The sequence below is a fragment of the Acartia tonsa genome, chromosome 4 (assembly GCF_053477335.1).
Source record: "Acartia tonsa isolate MP-2025a chromosome 4, ASM5347733v1, whole genome shotgun sequence".
Taxonomy (NCBI): domain Eukaryota; kingdom Metazoa; phylum Arthropoda; class Copepoda; order Calanoida; family Acartiidae; genus Acartia; species Acartia tonsa.
This window is the reverse complement of record NC_137263.1, coordinates 55242550-55258377: the sequence shown is the minus strand read 5'-3', so window position 1 is coordinate 55258377 and position 15828 is coordinate 55242550. Positions and strand designations below refer to the sequence as shown.

Below are 15828 nucleotides of genomic sequence, written 5' to 3'. Positions count from 1 at the left end.
CTTACACTTGACTATCCAGCTTTCCACCTTAGTTAAACATTGCATTGTTAACCATAAATGCCTTTTTATAAATGATTGCTTTTCAAAACAAAATAGTTAATTTAATTTTATCAAAATAATTATAAATACATTTGTTGTTCGTGAAAATTTACCTTTGAAAGCTTAATCTTTTAAGGTTAATAATATGCAATTTATGAACTTGTAAAATATGTATAACATGCATGTGTATTATGTAACAGGGATCTAAAGGGATAAGATAATGGCCAATAAACTGCTGTACATCCCCAATGATGTTACAAAAAATACCCCTCCTCTAGATTAAGATTAATGGTTGAATCGTTTAGACATTTAACTTAATGAACCAACCAATCATTATCTAAAAAGTCTTTAAAAAGATGTAGAGCCAACGAAAAAGAAAATGTTATTTTAAAACTTTGGGGACTAGTGTAATAAACAGCCCAATGTCCAGTCCCTCTCTAATTATATATGTAATATAAGGAAAAGTTATTATACATTGCATAATTCATTTCCGTAAACTTTGCTTGACAATGAAAATATATCCTTCAAAATATAATTTTAGTTAGTCTGTTGTTTTATTAGTGTCTGCTCGCCTGTAAATTGTTATATTTGAGGTGTAATCTTGAGCCATAAATATAATTTGAATTTTTGGATTATGGTAAGAAAACGCAGTAGAAGTAGCTTTTCTTTTATTTCTAGCCCCTGCGGGGGCTGTAACCCTGCGGGACAATCATTAACATTACCTAATCTAACCTATAATAACCTACCTCAAGCTATACTGTAAAAAAATGACGAAACCCACTACTTTGTTTTCTTTCCATGATCATAACTTTATTTTGCTAATTTGAAAAAATAGCAACAACAACAACAAAAATGATCTGAAAATATGGAACGTGGTTACCTAAATCTTTAAAATAAAACTTTTAATTTTTAAAATGATCCAAAAATTACGTGTTTTTGTAATTTTAATTAGAATACAAAGTGCAATCATTATATAATAAAAAATAAAAATATTACTATTACGTACTTTTAATTAATATTTTTTTAAAAGCGAAGCTTTTCTATAATTAGGGTCGGTCCGTCCGTCCGTACGTCCGTACGTCCGTACGTCCGTACGTCCGTAACGGATAGCTTTTTTCGTTAATTTAGACATGTTAGAATTGTCCTATCGATTTCAAATTTTGCATGGTGATTCCTTTAGTAGTTAGGTACGATTTAGAAAGCGTAGCAACTCTATAATCATTACCAAAATGTCCGTACGTCCATTTTTAACATATTGATTTTTTTACTTTTTTAAATAGGTTTTTTCGGTAATTAAGGCATGTTAGAATTGTCCTATCGATTTCAAATTTTGCATGGTGATTCCTGTAATAGTTAGGTACGAGTTAGAAAGCGTAGCAACTCTATAATCATTACCAGAATGTCCGTACGTCCATTTTAAACATGTTGATGTTTTACATTTTTAACAACAATTTTGTATGTGACCTAATTATCCGATTGGTCTGATTTTTGGTATACTGATTCCTGGGACAACAAAGTACAATTTTATAAGCGAAGCAACTCTATAATCAAGTCCTAGAAATGTAAGTATGTCCATAAACATTATCCTGTATCAAGCAGTTTTTCAACAAATTTACTTACAATTTTGCTTTGACTCTTATACATTCGCATTCTGATTATTCAGTTCTGACATTATACAAGTGTTAATGTCCGTTTGTCCTACCGTTTCAGAGCTTCGCTTTTATGGATGTTGTCATCCTTGTTGCCCTTATAATTGTCTTCAATTAAATGCTAGGGCGCTAGGGCTAGTAATTTAAATGTTAATATTAAATAAAAATTGCAATTATAAATTAGATATTTAAAACAGCAATTGACCATATTTTATGAAAATTAAATATGCAAAAATATCAGAGGCCATTATTTAATTGTGCATTTTTATATAGTGGTGCTACTCTATAACTCACCTTTCCGATAAAATAACTTTTGGTTAGACAGTAGAAAAAAATCTAAAAATGAATTATTCCTATCTTAAAAACTAGCGGTGCCGTTTCTAACATCTAGGGACTCTGTATTTAAAGGGTGATAGGAAAATGTCAAGACTAAGATCTGAAAATAGATAGCCTAAAACCATCACAGGACCTATGTAAAGCTTACCTGAAATATTGGTTCAGCAGTTATTGCGATCCTAAGTTGCAGACAAAAAATGTTACTACTTTACATTAAAATTTTATGCTATTCAACTACGCTTATTCTTGATATAGCAATCCTTGTCATTAACACAGCTTCTTTATAATTAGATTATTTTAGTTATTTTTTGTTTAATTACATCAATTGAAACATATTCAATAGAACTAGCATATGATGGTTTCAATAAATCACTTCAGTATTTATTGATATCTAAAGCTAGAGACAAAAAATCCTTACATCTTTATATAATAGGATTATTCATATTTTATTATACAACAAATTTTTATTTAAAAAAAAATAATTATTGGTTTGATAGCTACGCTGCTTATAAACATAATTATATGTACTTGTTCTATTGATAAAAAGGATCAAATCATCAGCCAAATCATAATGTACGTTCAAGCCAAAAGGAATGCAAATGTACAATGAGGAATGCAAAAATGGAAATACAATGGTTGTGGTGCTTTCCCTCGCAGGGCTTGTAGAGCCACGACCCCCCCCCCCTTAAAGGTAGAGTTAATTGGGTTCCTATGCCTACCTAACCCCTGCAGAGGCCTCAATCATGCGGGGTCTGCACTTTAAGTGCTCTTATACAGTACCAATATAACCTAACCTAACCTAACCTAAATTAAAAAAGAAATATTATATTTATTTTTTAAATTAGGAAACTGTGTCTTTCAGTGCCCAACAGGCACTTTCAGGGGAAACCGCCAATATTGCTGTTAAATTTAAAGACTTTTTATAAACAAAAAAGCTAGGATGACAAAATCAATAAGTAGCAAAGCACAAAATCTATTATGCAAAACACAAACGGATTTGTACAACATATTACTTGTTATGGTTTATACTTAATAATGCTCCATATTGATGGGAATGTTGAGATAAACTTTTAGCCTTCAACCTTTAATAGGAGCCGAGAAAAAGACGGACATACGGACGGACAGATGGACATTTCAAATTGTAGAGTAGCTTTTCTACTAAAAAAGATTGATATTGTGCAGTTTTTATGCAAGCGGGGTCTGCACTGCACCTATTTACGTCACAAGTTTCGCAGTTTTTGTCTGATCAATTGAATTGGAATAGAATAACAATCGATATAATATTACTTGGATCTTACACAAAGTTTAAATCTATAATACAAAGTAGCTTGATGTCTGTCCGTCTTCTGTCCGTCTGTCCCTTAAGATCTCGGTAACCACTGAACCGATCGGATTCTATTTTTCAGGGAATATACCTACTGGTCCTGTGGTGGTTTTAGGCTATTTTCTTGGGGCGTGGGACACCCCCAACCCCCCTAAAAATAAAAAAAATCCCCCTCATTTCCTCTTTTTTTTATGATGTTATATGATGAAGATCCTCAATTTTTTTTATAATGCATATGATGAAGATGAAGATCCACCACATGTACTACATTTTTTACCTCTTGGGACAAAGCCCCTAGAGGCTAGGGGCGAAGCCGCTAGTTCTCTAATAAAGTGACACGCGCATCGGGCTAGAATAACGATCGTTCCCTTCCATCCCCCCGCCCTGAGTGGCCAAAGGCACGGGCTAACAAAGCTGGTATTAATTTTATGCTCTCATTTAAATGTTCATTCATACTTTTCAGTATGGATGAGAACCAGTTCTAATCCAACGGATATTAATAGGTTTCGAAGCCATACTAGAAATAAATTATCCATTTGTTTAAAGTCGACTTTATCCGTCCAAATATGTAAAAATCAATTGGGACGAGAAATAATTAAAAAGACAAATTTCTTAAATGTGACTTTTGATCCTTATTAAATATTAAACAATCAATGAAAATTGGGATCAATGAAAAATCTTTCAGACTAATTTAGACAAATTCCACAAAAATGTAATTGTTTTAGATTTTCCTATTTTTTGTTTTTCTGACTTTTATCCTAAAATTTTTGGCTGGATTAACCCGCGAATCTGCCATTATTATAAGATGACAGATTTTTCATTATTTTTAAAAAAATCTTATAGCAGGAGAAACGGATTAAAGGAAAACAAGATTAATCATGTCCATAAGTATGACAGTGTTATATTTTATGATAAATATTTTGGATGGAAAAAGAACAATAACCAAGACAGCAGTAATTTCAATGTATTCTAACCAAAAATTCTTAATCGGGTGGAATAACCAGCCACCCCCCTCTAAAAACATTTTGAGTTGCATACTCCCCAATGTGCAAACCTATGCAAAGCATTATGAGATAGAAAAGAGAAAGAAAGAGAGAGGGAGAGAGAGCGCGCTTCCACATTTACGCAGTGTCTCGAGCGTATTATTATGTGTAAATTACTATCGTGCATTGCTCAATAAACCATCGTAATTCTCAACTCAGTTACTATTTATTATGGACGGACAAACATACCCTAATTATAAAGTAGCTGCGCTATCAATAATAATAATATTGGGGTATGAAATTGGCCACCAATCTTGAAGAATGTGGATTAGAGGATTTATATTTGTTGTTTATAATTCTTTAACAGATATATTTGTCAAGATATTTCTTAGCAGGGAGGGAGGGGACATTGGCCTGTTTATTACGCTAGTCCACAAAGGTTTATGATAACAGTTTCTTATTTGTTGGCTTAATAACTTGGAGGACTTTCATTCATTAAGTTGAGTATCCAAACGTTTCAACCACTAATTGTAATCTAACAAACGTGTGAATTAATTTATAATCATTGGTGATGTATATAAATTTATCGGCCATTGTTTTATCCCTCTTGATTTCTGAGTCAAGAATTTTGTCTATTATTTCTACTTCTAAAATTTATTTTAAACTAATAAATGGTTAAAAATGTTAGTCTGCTGCTTAAAAAAGAAATTATGAGTTTTAAATGAACTGAAATCATGTTTCAACGTAGATTAATGCAGGGATCTAAAGGGATAAGACAATGGCCGATAAATTGATGTACATTCCTAATGAATATCCACAAGATTACCCCTTCTGTAAATAAAGATAAGTGGTTATTGAAGCAACCAATAAAAATTAAATAAAAGTTCCCAAATTTAACAAGCCAACGAATATGATAACGTTATTATAAAACTCTGGGGACTTGTGTAATAAATAGCCCATTGTCCCCTCCCTCCTCGAGACTAAAGACACTTGCGAGTTAAAAATAACTTGAAGCAAATGTTCACTGGTTCTTAATAATCTTTTTTTTGTGTGCTTCTTTACGAGGATAATCTTTTTTAATCCCTTTATTACAATAAACATTTTTTTTCGTAAGGAAATTAAATGGTTTATTGTTTAAAATATGCAAGAAAAATGCTTTGTTTTAGACCACACATTGGAAATTTCGGGGATTGTCGGTTTCAACACATCGTCGGCCTCTTGCCTCGCACTGGTATAGCCCCCCCGCAGGAGCTAGAAATAGGAGAAATCCTACTTTGAACATACGACGAAACGCCCCTTAAGAGGCTTTGTCACGAAACCGACAATACCCGAAATTATTAATGTCGCATCAACTCTATAACTACAGTCTGTCAACTCTATATCTACAGTCTTTCCGCCTTTATTAATTTATCATTTATTATGTGCCCTTTTCAGTGATTGGTTATCATTCTCACTGTTTTGTTTAAGTTTGATTGGAATTTGGCTTTTACTAACTTTCATAATTATCATTTCTGGATTATACTTTTTTCTCCATTTTAACAATTTTTCTACCAAAATAGTGTTAAAGAAATAGTTTTTACAACTGGTTTTTATCCAGAAGAAACTTGTGTTGGAAAAAATGTTTCCAAAAATGCAAAAATGTTATTTTTGCATTTTTGCGAGGTTAAAAGTTTTCCCTTATAGCATAATAATTTTTGCAATATTTGTCTTTTTTTGACTTATGTAATACTATATCCTAGTTTTTAGTAGTACAGCTGCATTATAACCATAATATGGTAGAAAATCTGCAAATATTCAAGGATCTAAAGAGATTAGACAATGGCTGATAAATTGATGAACATCCCCAATAATGATACACAAAATAATCCTTTCTGTAGATTACAATTAGTGGTTAAAACGTTTGGTCACTCAACTTAGTGAACCTACCAATCAAAATTCAATAAAAGTCCCAAAAGTTGTTAAGCCTTTAAATAAGAAGATGTTATTATAAAACTATGAGGACTAGTGTTATTAACAGCCCATATTAGTTATGCTGCCTTTTGCAAAAAATATGACATATTAACTTGCTTACATTTAAAGAAAATGATAATGTCATAAACATATTATTTACTAATATGCCTGAATATAAATTTTAATAATTTGCTACTTATAAACATAATTATGTGTTTTGTTAATTTAAAACATTAAAGTTAATATTAATCCTAATTTTACAACCTGCTTCCTGATTCTAATTTTTAAAAAAAATCCCTCCTTTATTTTGGTAAATTTTGTCCTAAATATTTTGTGTATTTATTGTTGAATTATTATTGGTATAATCCTTTTATTCTTAACTAGAGTACCATGGCAGGGAGGGAGGGGACAATAAGCTGTTTATTTTACCAGTCCCCAAGGTAAATGAATCTTGATTGGTTCAACATTTCAACCTCTAATTATAATCTAAAGAAGGGGTAATTTTTTGTATCATCATTTGGGGTGTCATCAATTAATCATCCATAGTCTTATCACTTTAGATTCCTGGTACCATGCATTGCTTTAAAACTTTAATCCCTGCTTCTTCGAGAAACTATAATATTCCAAAAACACTGTATGTTACATTAGATGTTACTTAACCTAACCTTAAAAGAAGCAAAAATAAAATAGCTTTCTTCCTTAAAAATAATGAAAAAAATAATAATGAGAAAATGGTTGGGGAGGGGGGTATATTAGTTGTATAGTTATATTTGAAAGGAAACTGTTGAAATATTATTTTGACCCTGACATTGGAGCACAGTGACTGCATTTCTGCAGCTTATAAATCCAGGTTTTTGGAAAATTATATAATACACTAGTTGCTGCGCCCCTAGCCTCTAGGGGCTTTATATTCCAAGAGATATGGAACTAAAGGCAGAAAAATAGCCTGAAACCATACCGGGACCTATAAGAAGCTTTACTGAAAAGGAGGACCATATGGGTTCAGCGGTTAGCGAGATCATTCGTTACAGACAAAAAAAGATTTCTTCTTTATATATTAGGGTAAATAGATATAGGATATACGTGGGATACATTGACAAGGGAAAATTTGTCGTCAAATTAGCTTGCCAATATGGACCTTATTTATTAGTCAGTTCGTTCATCCAGTAGGAGGAGAAAGAATGGGATAAAGGGTTTTTTTTTAGCCAGCTGCAAGTATTACTTTATCAGAGTAAATGAAAATCTGGTGCAATATCCAAGAAATAATATATCGATTAATACATAAGTCTTGAAGCAAATACCCTCGGCTTTGAAAGGTCAATGTAGGTTGTTGATGTATTAAAAGTTCATTATATATTCTTTTATATAAAGTAGTAGGGATTTTTTTCTCTGTCCATTAAGATCCCGCAAACCACTGAAACAATAAAGTTATCCATTTAAGAAAAGCTTCTGAAAGCTACCGTTATTGGCTATTTTTTCGATTTAAAAGTTTCGTGGGGGTTTTAGGCTATTTTTCTTCCCCTTCCCTTCCTTTCCCTTAGTGCCCCTAGATGGTAAGGTCTAAGTCACTAGTCGCTTAAAAATTAAACAGTAAAAGCTAATTATTTTCAGGGAGGGAGGGGACATTTTAGATGTTAATTACATTAGTCCCCAAAGTTTTTCTTATTCGTTTTATTGAATTTTAATTGGTTGGTTCATTAAGTTGAATGTCCAAATGATGCATGCAACCTTTAATTGTAATCTTCAATAGAGAATGGGTAATTATGTGTTTTATCATTGAGGATGTACATCACTTTATCGGTCATAGTCTTATCCCTTTAGATCCTGAATTATCTCTATTTTCAGATGATAAGAAATGATTAAGAAAAGAAGAAGTGTTCCCCCTGATATGAAACTGGACCAAAATAATTAATAGATAAAATAAAACTGTATTGTACATAAAAGGTAATTATTATTCATTTAATCATTTTGGTAGCGAGGCTACTCTGAAATTCAAAATAACCGTTCATCCCGAAAGATTTTTTGTTTTTATTTACTATTATTAGAAATTGACATCTTAATTTTTTTTGTGTTCATTCCCCTAAGAATTTAAAAACTAATCCAAGAATTTGGCCTGTAATATCATAGGCAACTGTACGTAAACGTAAAAAGCTTTTGGAATTTTCTGGGAATATTCCCCAGACCAATGATCCAATGATTGTATATCTGTTTTGAAATTTAAAAAATTAAATACTTGCACCTCGCTACTTTTTAACATTTACATCCTTGTTTAAATTCAGGATGATAATGATAATAGTTATTCATCGCTTTGTTCTACAACAAACAGCTTTCCGCGGATATAAAAATGTGCAATTATTTTATATTCATAGAAAACTGGATGATGCTATAAACATTTTTCAGTATAGCTGAGAACCGGTTCTAATCCACCGAAGAAATAGTAGAAAAATTATCAAAGATCTAATTTAGTTTAAGACAACATTGTGTAAAATATTTAATCATCAAATTAACAGACAAATTTTCATTACAAAATTAAAATGTCTGGAACAAATTTAGGTTAGATTATAAGCCTGTATTACTAAAATATTTATTAAGAGACTTATCGCAGCTACTCTAACTATATCACATGTCCGTACGTTCGTCCCGACCATGAATACTTCGTGTAACTTTCTTGTTAAATCGCGGATTTTTAACGTTACTCATCAAAAATTCAATGAGCTATAAAACAAAATAAAATGAGAGGTTAAAAAATTGTTATTATTTTTTTTTTTTTGGGGGGGGGGGGTTAATCTAATGCATTTTTATTTAAATTTTGAAGGAAAAAATGAGGGGTTTCAAGGTTTGAGGTAGCGGAATGGTAAACACATCCATGCTTGCCTAGAATTAAAATAAACTTTCTTTTGCCAAAAAAATAGTTAATTTCGATTATATTTTATAATTTTATATGTTTAACTATATGAAATAACCAAAAAGAAATTAACATGAAGATAAACATTTACTACTTTTAAAATGCTTTCATAAAATAAATTACATTTTTATCCATTTGTATTTGTAAAGACATAATTGGTAAAAACATTAAAAAACATGTTTTTATGTGTGGCTTGAATAATGAGAAACAAGGATGACAACATATATAACAATTACAGCAATGGATATTTTATTACTTGGATGTTACATCAGATTTTCATGTTGAAACTAGCAGCGGGCTTAAAAAACGATACCAATTGACCCCTTTACTCCATCACTATCCCTTCTACTGGATGGACGAACTGACTAATAAATAAGTTTCATGTTGGTAACCTGAATTGACGACAATTTTTCTACTGTCATAATATACAAGTATATTCTATATTCTGTATTTCTTCTTTTATCCAATAATTCAATTATTGTATAAAGTAAAAGATTTAAAGAACAGACGGACAAAGCGATATAAAGAGTGGCCACTAAAGAGTTTAAATATGAAAATAAAATAAAATGAATATCGATATTTGTTTTTCTACATACGACTTACACAAACATTTATTGTACGCTTTAACATAATCAATATATTATAATTACTTGGATGTTGCACCTGATTTTCATTTGCAAAGTGATACTCGCTGCTGGCTAAAATAACGATACCTACCATCTAAAAAATGAGTTCCATATTAGCAACCTAAATTGACGACAAATTTTCCCCTGTCAATATATCCACGTATATATCCTATATCCATTTTTAACATATATTGCTTAATAACGTAGCTTCTCTTTTATAAAGGTATATTCGTATGTCTGTTTATTAAGAAGTTTATTATCGAATTGAAATTAGAACCTTAAATAGTTTTTCATCGCATTGTATTATCGACAGCTTTCTGCGGATATCAAAACAGATTTTAATATTCGTGAAAAATTGTCTGTAATACGATGCAATACATTAGTTTTCAGAATGGCGGAGAACCGGTTCTAGTCCAGCGGATTAATAGGTTTTGAAGTCATACTGGATATTATTTTTTCCCCTTATCTTTCCACCAATCATTTTTATTGTTACTTTTATTGCCCAGAATAATTTCTGTAATATAAAAAAAAGACACTGTGTCTCAGTAAGGATTAATTTACGTTGTGTCGAGTAATTTTTACTCTTTTTTCCAATTTATAGACGACGTACAACCGTAGTGGACAAAATGCAATAGTCTGCAATATTTATATAATTTTTTCCCTACATTTCAGGTCTGTCTGTCCGTACGGATAGCCACAATCGTTATCTAGTCATCTTAGAACTGAATTTCAAACTTGGCATGATAATTTTATTTATAGTTACTTATAATTAAGAAAGAGTAGCCCCTCTATAATCATTACCAGAATGTCCGTACGTCCATTTTAAACATGTTGATTTTCTACTTTTTTAACAAAAAAATTTTTATGTGATATAATTATCCGTTTGATCTGATTTTTGGTTTACTGATTCCTGGGACAACAAAGTACAATATTATAAGCGAAGCAACTCTATAATCAAGTCCTAAAAATGTAAGTATCTCCATGTACATTATTCTGTACAAGCAGTTTTTCAACAAGTTTACTTACAATTTTGCTTCGAATCTTATACATTTATGTTCTGATTATTCAGTTCTGACACTTTAAAAGTGTTAATGTCTGTTTGTCCTACCATTTCAGTGCTTCGCTTTTATGGATGTTGTCATCCTTGTTTGAATATATTTAATTACATAATATAACTATCCTATTTTTGGAATATTGATTTCTAAGATGATTAGGCGTAAACTCTCTATATTTAAGTCGAAAAATGAAAGTATGGTCATGTTTAATATTTTGCATTTAAGTATTTTTGGGACAGATATATACGGAATTTTAGTTCAGACTTCTTATTAGTGGAAGATTCATTGTTGCTAAAAAATTTGTTAATTTTTATTGAGCATTTGCTTTTATGGATGTTGTCATCCTTGTTCTACCAAAAATTATTCCAAATTACCAATAATCCAATTCTTGCATCTATAGATAATTGGAATCCAAACCAACAAAATTTAGATTTGGTGTTTTGATGCTTTTGGCTTTAATGGAAATTAATACATAGAATTAATTTTCCAGTATGGCTTTGAAATGGATTGATATCCGCAGGATGAGAACCAGTTCTAAGCCATTCTGAAAAATCATGTATAGCATCGTATTACAGACAATTTTCCACGAATACTAAAGTCAAAATCATAAATAACTATTAAACCATTAAAGTTAAACAAACCTTATTTGGTATAAATACTTTAGAGAAAGGCACAGTTTTGGAAATTACCAAAATTTTTGTTTTACTTTTTGCGGCAAAGCATTCATTCAAATGACCGTTTATATGCAATCGGTCATTAAAAGCGGTCAAAAGAGATGACCGGATAAAGAATTGGTCATAGCTTTCATTCCTATAGCAACTAGCGGTCATTAAGACGCTGGCGGTCAAAATTAGGGACTTTGGGCCAAATTGTAAAGGTATATAACAAGGATTTATTTTCAGGAGTTAGGAAAGCAGAGCCGCGGTCATCAAGATGGCCGGAGACCCGGAGACGGTCAAAGTTGTAGTCAGGTGCCGACCTTTCAACAAAAGAGAAATAAACTTAAAATGCAAGGTAAAGAATTTGTAAAAGTACTGGGATGTTCGTCTGTCAGAGGAAGAATAGTCTAAAAATTTGTAGCAGTATTTATATTTTTCTTAAAATAGAAATCTTAGTTGTCGTTGATCGATTTTTTCCCGTTGTTGATAAAACATAAGTTTTTAACTAAGCAATATTTAAATTTGATAACAATTTTATAATATTTTTTTTTCAGAATGGTTTCGTAACCGATTCATATCTGCTGGATTAGAACCGGTTGTCAGGCGTACTGAAAAATCATGCACAACATCGTATGACAGACGATTTTCTATGAATATTAAAATAAAAATCATAAAATTAAAACCTTTTTAAAAGCCTGGGCATTCGGTCCCTTGTTGTTAACAAAACTAGTTTAAATTTTTTGATTTCTTCATTTTAATATCCACGGAAAGCTGTCTATAATACTGTGGAATTAATACGAATACCATAAACAACCTGACACCAAAAAACACGCGACAACTATTATATTTTATTAAAGGGCTCATTAAGGCTAAAAATAACCACCAAAAGGTGTCTTTAAATATTTTCTTTAAAGGTGGAAACAATCTTAATCTTTGAACCATGCGCTAGGCAACGGTCAAACGGCCACATGACGACGCGATAAGAAAAACATTAAGATAACCGGAAAATTTTCTTCTCCTTAACAAATCAGATAAGATAGGTGGATAATTCAAGAAAAGGGGGGTGGGGTGGGGATTATCCCTCAAGTGGGCGGAGCAAATTATCAGTGGGCGATAAGTAGTAGCAAGGGGGGTAAGGAAGTTTAAAGGGGGCGGAGTTTTGTGTGGATTAAGAAATGAAATTACACGGGGCGGTGCTTGTTGTTTTATCACAATTAAGTTTAATATGTGATGACATGACACATAAATAATAATATACTCATTATATTATTCTTAAAATTATCTTAATTTAATCTTTCTTATTCATAACTTAATGGTCACTAAATATTAATCTGTTATTATACATATTTGTATGATTAATTATTAGCTACTCTGTATATTGATTTGTCCGTGCATATGTCATATTACTTGATAATTAGCGGCCAAGCCCCTAACATACAATGGCTCTATGGAGGGAAGAGTAGAAAATAGCCTAAAACCGTCACGGGACCATGGAATGCTTCCCTAAAATGGATATCTTAATCGGAACTGCGATATCTTAAGGTTCAGACAAAAAAGCAATATTACTTAATATAAAAAATTGTTTCCAACAAGAAAAAAGTTTTTTTTCTCAATGTCCTTTTTCTATTAAAAAAAATACAAGAATGACAACATCAAAAGAAAGCGAAGCTTAAAAAATGAGCACTTACTTTTAGAGAGTTAGAACTTCAGCAAAATATTTATTGGTAAGTTTTAACGAAAGTGAATGTAAATCTCTCCTAAATTACTTAGATACAAAATGTTTTATATGGACATACTTACACTTTTAGACTTGATTATAGAGATGCTTCTCTAATAACATAGTTATATATATTTTAGAATGTTGTATTTATGGACCAGAAGACCTATACATGTAGTATAGAACAACCAAATGATCCAAATGCTCCACCGAAGGTAAAAATTGTCTTTATATTACTATAAGCGAAACTACTCTTTTACTACGTTTGAACGACAGTTATGTTTATGCAGCTTTGCAGAATCAATTTACAAATAATTATATTATGACAGGGGAAAAATTGTTGTCAATGTAGGTTGCTAACATAGAACTCATTTATTGTACAATTCGTTCATCCAGTAGGAGTGGAGGAGATTGTATAAATGGGGTGGATAGGAATTTATTTTAGCCCGCTGCGAGTTTCACTTTATTAGAGAACATGAAAATCTGGTGTAACACTCAAGTAATAATAATAAATTCATTGCAAAACCATTGAAGAAAATTATATCACTTTTTAAAGCGTTTGGGCTTGTTCATTATTTTAATTACAATCCATTAAAAATATTGGAAATCCCAATTTCATTTTAAGTACACTCAACATAAAAACAATGCATTTTATATTTAACTTGACTAAAATCAGTAGTTTCATATTAACTTAGTCAACCAAATTAATTATTTATGGTAAAAAGATAAATAATTTACATCATCAATAAAATATTAAGTAGTCGTGTATTTATTTGATATTCAGGAAATGTAAATAAAAGGTATGTATTTAGTATAATTACTGCAGCTTTATAGCTTAAAAGTATTTTATTACTTTTTAAGTTTACAAGTGGCTTCGGCTCTAATTGGAGAAAAATTATTATTTTTTTGAAACAAGATAGGCTAGGGGTGGAGGCATTTTTTATTTTTTTTTATTTAAGTGTATAGCGTCCAAATAAATTTGAATAAAAGATTTGGTTAGGGGTAGTTTTTCTTCAAAGTATTCAGGTTTTCTCTAGGTTAGGTTAGGTTACGTTGGGTACAGGGTACATTGAATTTGTTCGAGGGATTTTTTTTTCTTGCAGATTATAATTTGACCTCCCTTTACGCCTATACCTCCGCAATCACAATAATAAGCTTCCCTAAAATTCTGTACATTCGTTTTCGATATTTTATTGGACTCTTCTTAACCACAAAATCAGCCATTGTTTTTAATATAGTTCTTAAATTTTAAGTTTTATGGGATAAAGCGAAACAAATTACTATATTTTCAATTATGGCTTTGAAACCGATTAATATCCGCTGGATTAGGACCGGTTTTCAGCCAAACTGAAAAATCATGTTTAGTATCGTATTAAAGGTAAATTTCCACGAATATCAAAATATAAATCCTAAATCTAATAGTATTAGCTTTCGGCCCCTAACGGTATGACAAAGCTTGTTGTCAAAATGTTAAAATCCATTTTAATATCCGCGGAAAGCTGTCTATAATACGATGTAAATAAAAACAATTTTTACTTTGTTTAGTCATTTACATTTGATGGTGTATATGGTCCTGATAGCACTACTGAACAAATTTATAATGACAATGGATTTGGACTTGTCGAGGTTAGTACACGGACTTCCAGCTTTTTCATTTTTTTTTTTGGGTGGGGGGCGGATAATCTTTATATCATAGAGGGGGACATCCAAGCTTTTAAAAAAAAAATTTTTTGGGGGTGCATCCATTTGGGGGGGGGGGAAATCACACCTTTACCCCCCCCCCCTTTTGGAAGTCCCTGGGTTAGTATTCTTGTAAAGCGACGCTTCTGTACAATAACTGTGATGCCTACTAGAGATCTAAAGAGATAAGACAATGGCCAATAAATTGATGCACATCCCTCCCCAATGTTGATTCACAAAATTACCCCTTCTTTAGATTATAATTATTGCTTGAAACGTTTGGACATTCAACTAAATATACCAACCAATAAAAATTCATTAAAAATCCCCAAGGTAAATAGTTGAGCCTACAAATTAGAAAACTTTATTACAAGACTTTGGGGACTAGTGTAATAAACAGCCCAATGTCACCTTCCGCCCTGGATGCCTACTTTACTAAAAGGAGGGAGGGGACATTGGACTGTAAATTATACTGGTACATAAAGTTTTATAAAAAATTTTCTCATTCGTTTGCTTTGACCTTTCTTAAATCTTGATACAAACAACAGTGTCTAAACTTTATAATATATAAACAATTTAGTTTATCATAATCGGGGGAATGTATCAATTTATTAATATTTTATCCCTTAAAATCTTTCGTCAATATTGAGTTTGTCTTAATGATTAAATGATTTTTTTAAGAAGCTAATATATAATATTAACATATTCTAAATTGAATTATTATACAGGGTGTTTTGGAGGGGTATAATGGAACAGTTTTTGCCTATGGACAAACAGGGTGCGGAAAAAGTTTTTCTATGCAAGGTAATGCACTTTTTTTTCTATATTTTTCATCCTTTTTTGAAAATTTATATCAGATCCGAACGAATTTAAAACATTTTTACAATATAAACTTATTATGAAAA

At 31.2% G+C, this 15828-nt stretch overlaps 1 protein-coding gene across 2 annotated transcripts in view; it reads left to right on the top strand.

The window, feature by feature from the left end:
* The first annotated feature begins 8124 nt into the window (after window positions 1-8124).
* LOC145317824 (osmotic avoidance abnormal protein 3-like) overlaps window positions 8125-15828 on the top strand; it is a 39047-nt gene continuing 31343 nt past the window's right edge. For both annotated transcript variants that reach the window (XM_080159095.1, XM_080159096.1), the window contains exons 1-5: window positions 8125-8225; window positions 11770-11881; window positions 13384-13458; window positions 14789-14869; window positions 15652-15727. In XM_080159095.1, the coding sequence (XP_080015221.1) occupies window positions 11801-11881; window positions 13384-13458; window positions 14789-14869; window positions 15652-15727 (313 nt within the window). In that variant the 5' untranslated portion in view covers window positions 8125-8225; window positions 11770-11800. The remainder of the gene's footprint in view (window positions 8226-11769; window positions 11882-13383; window positions 13459-14788; window positions 14870-15651; window positions 15728-15828) is intronic.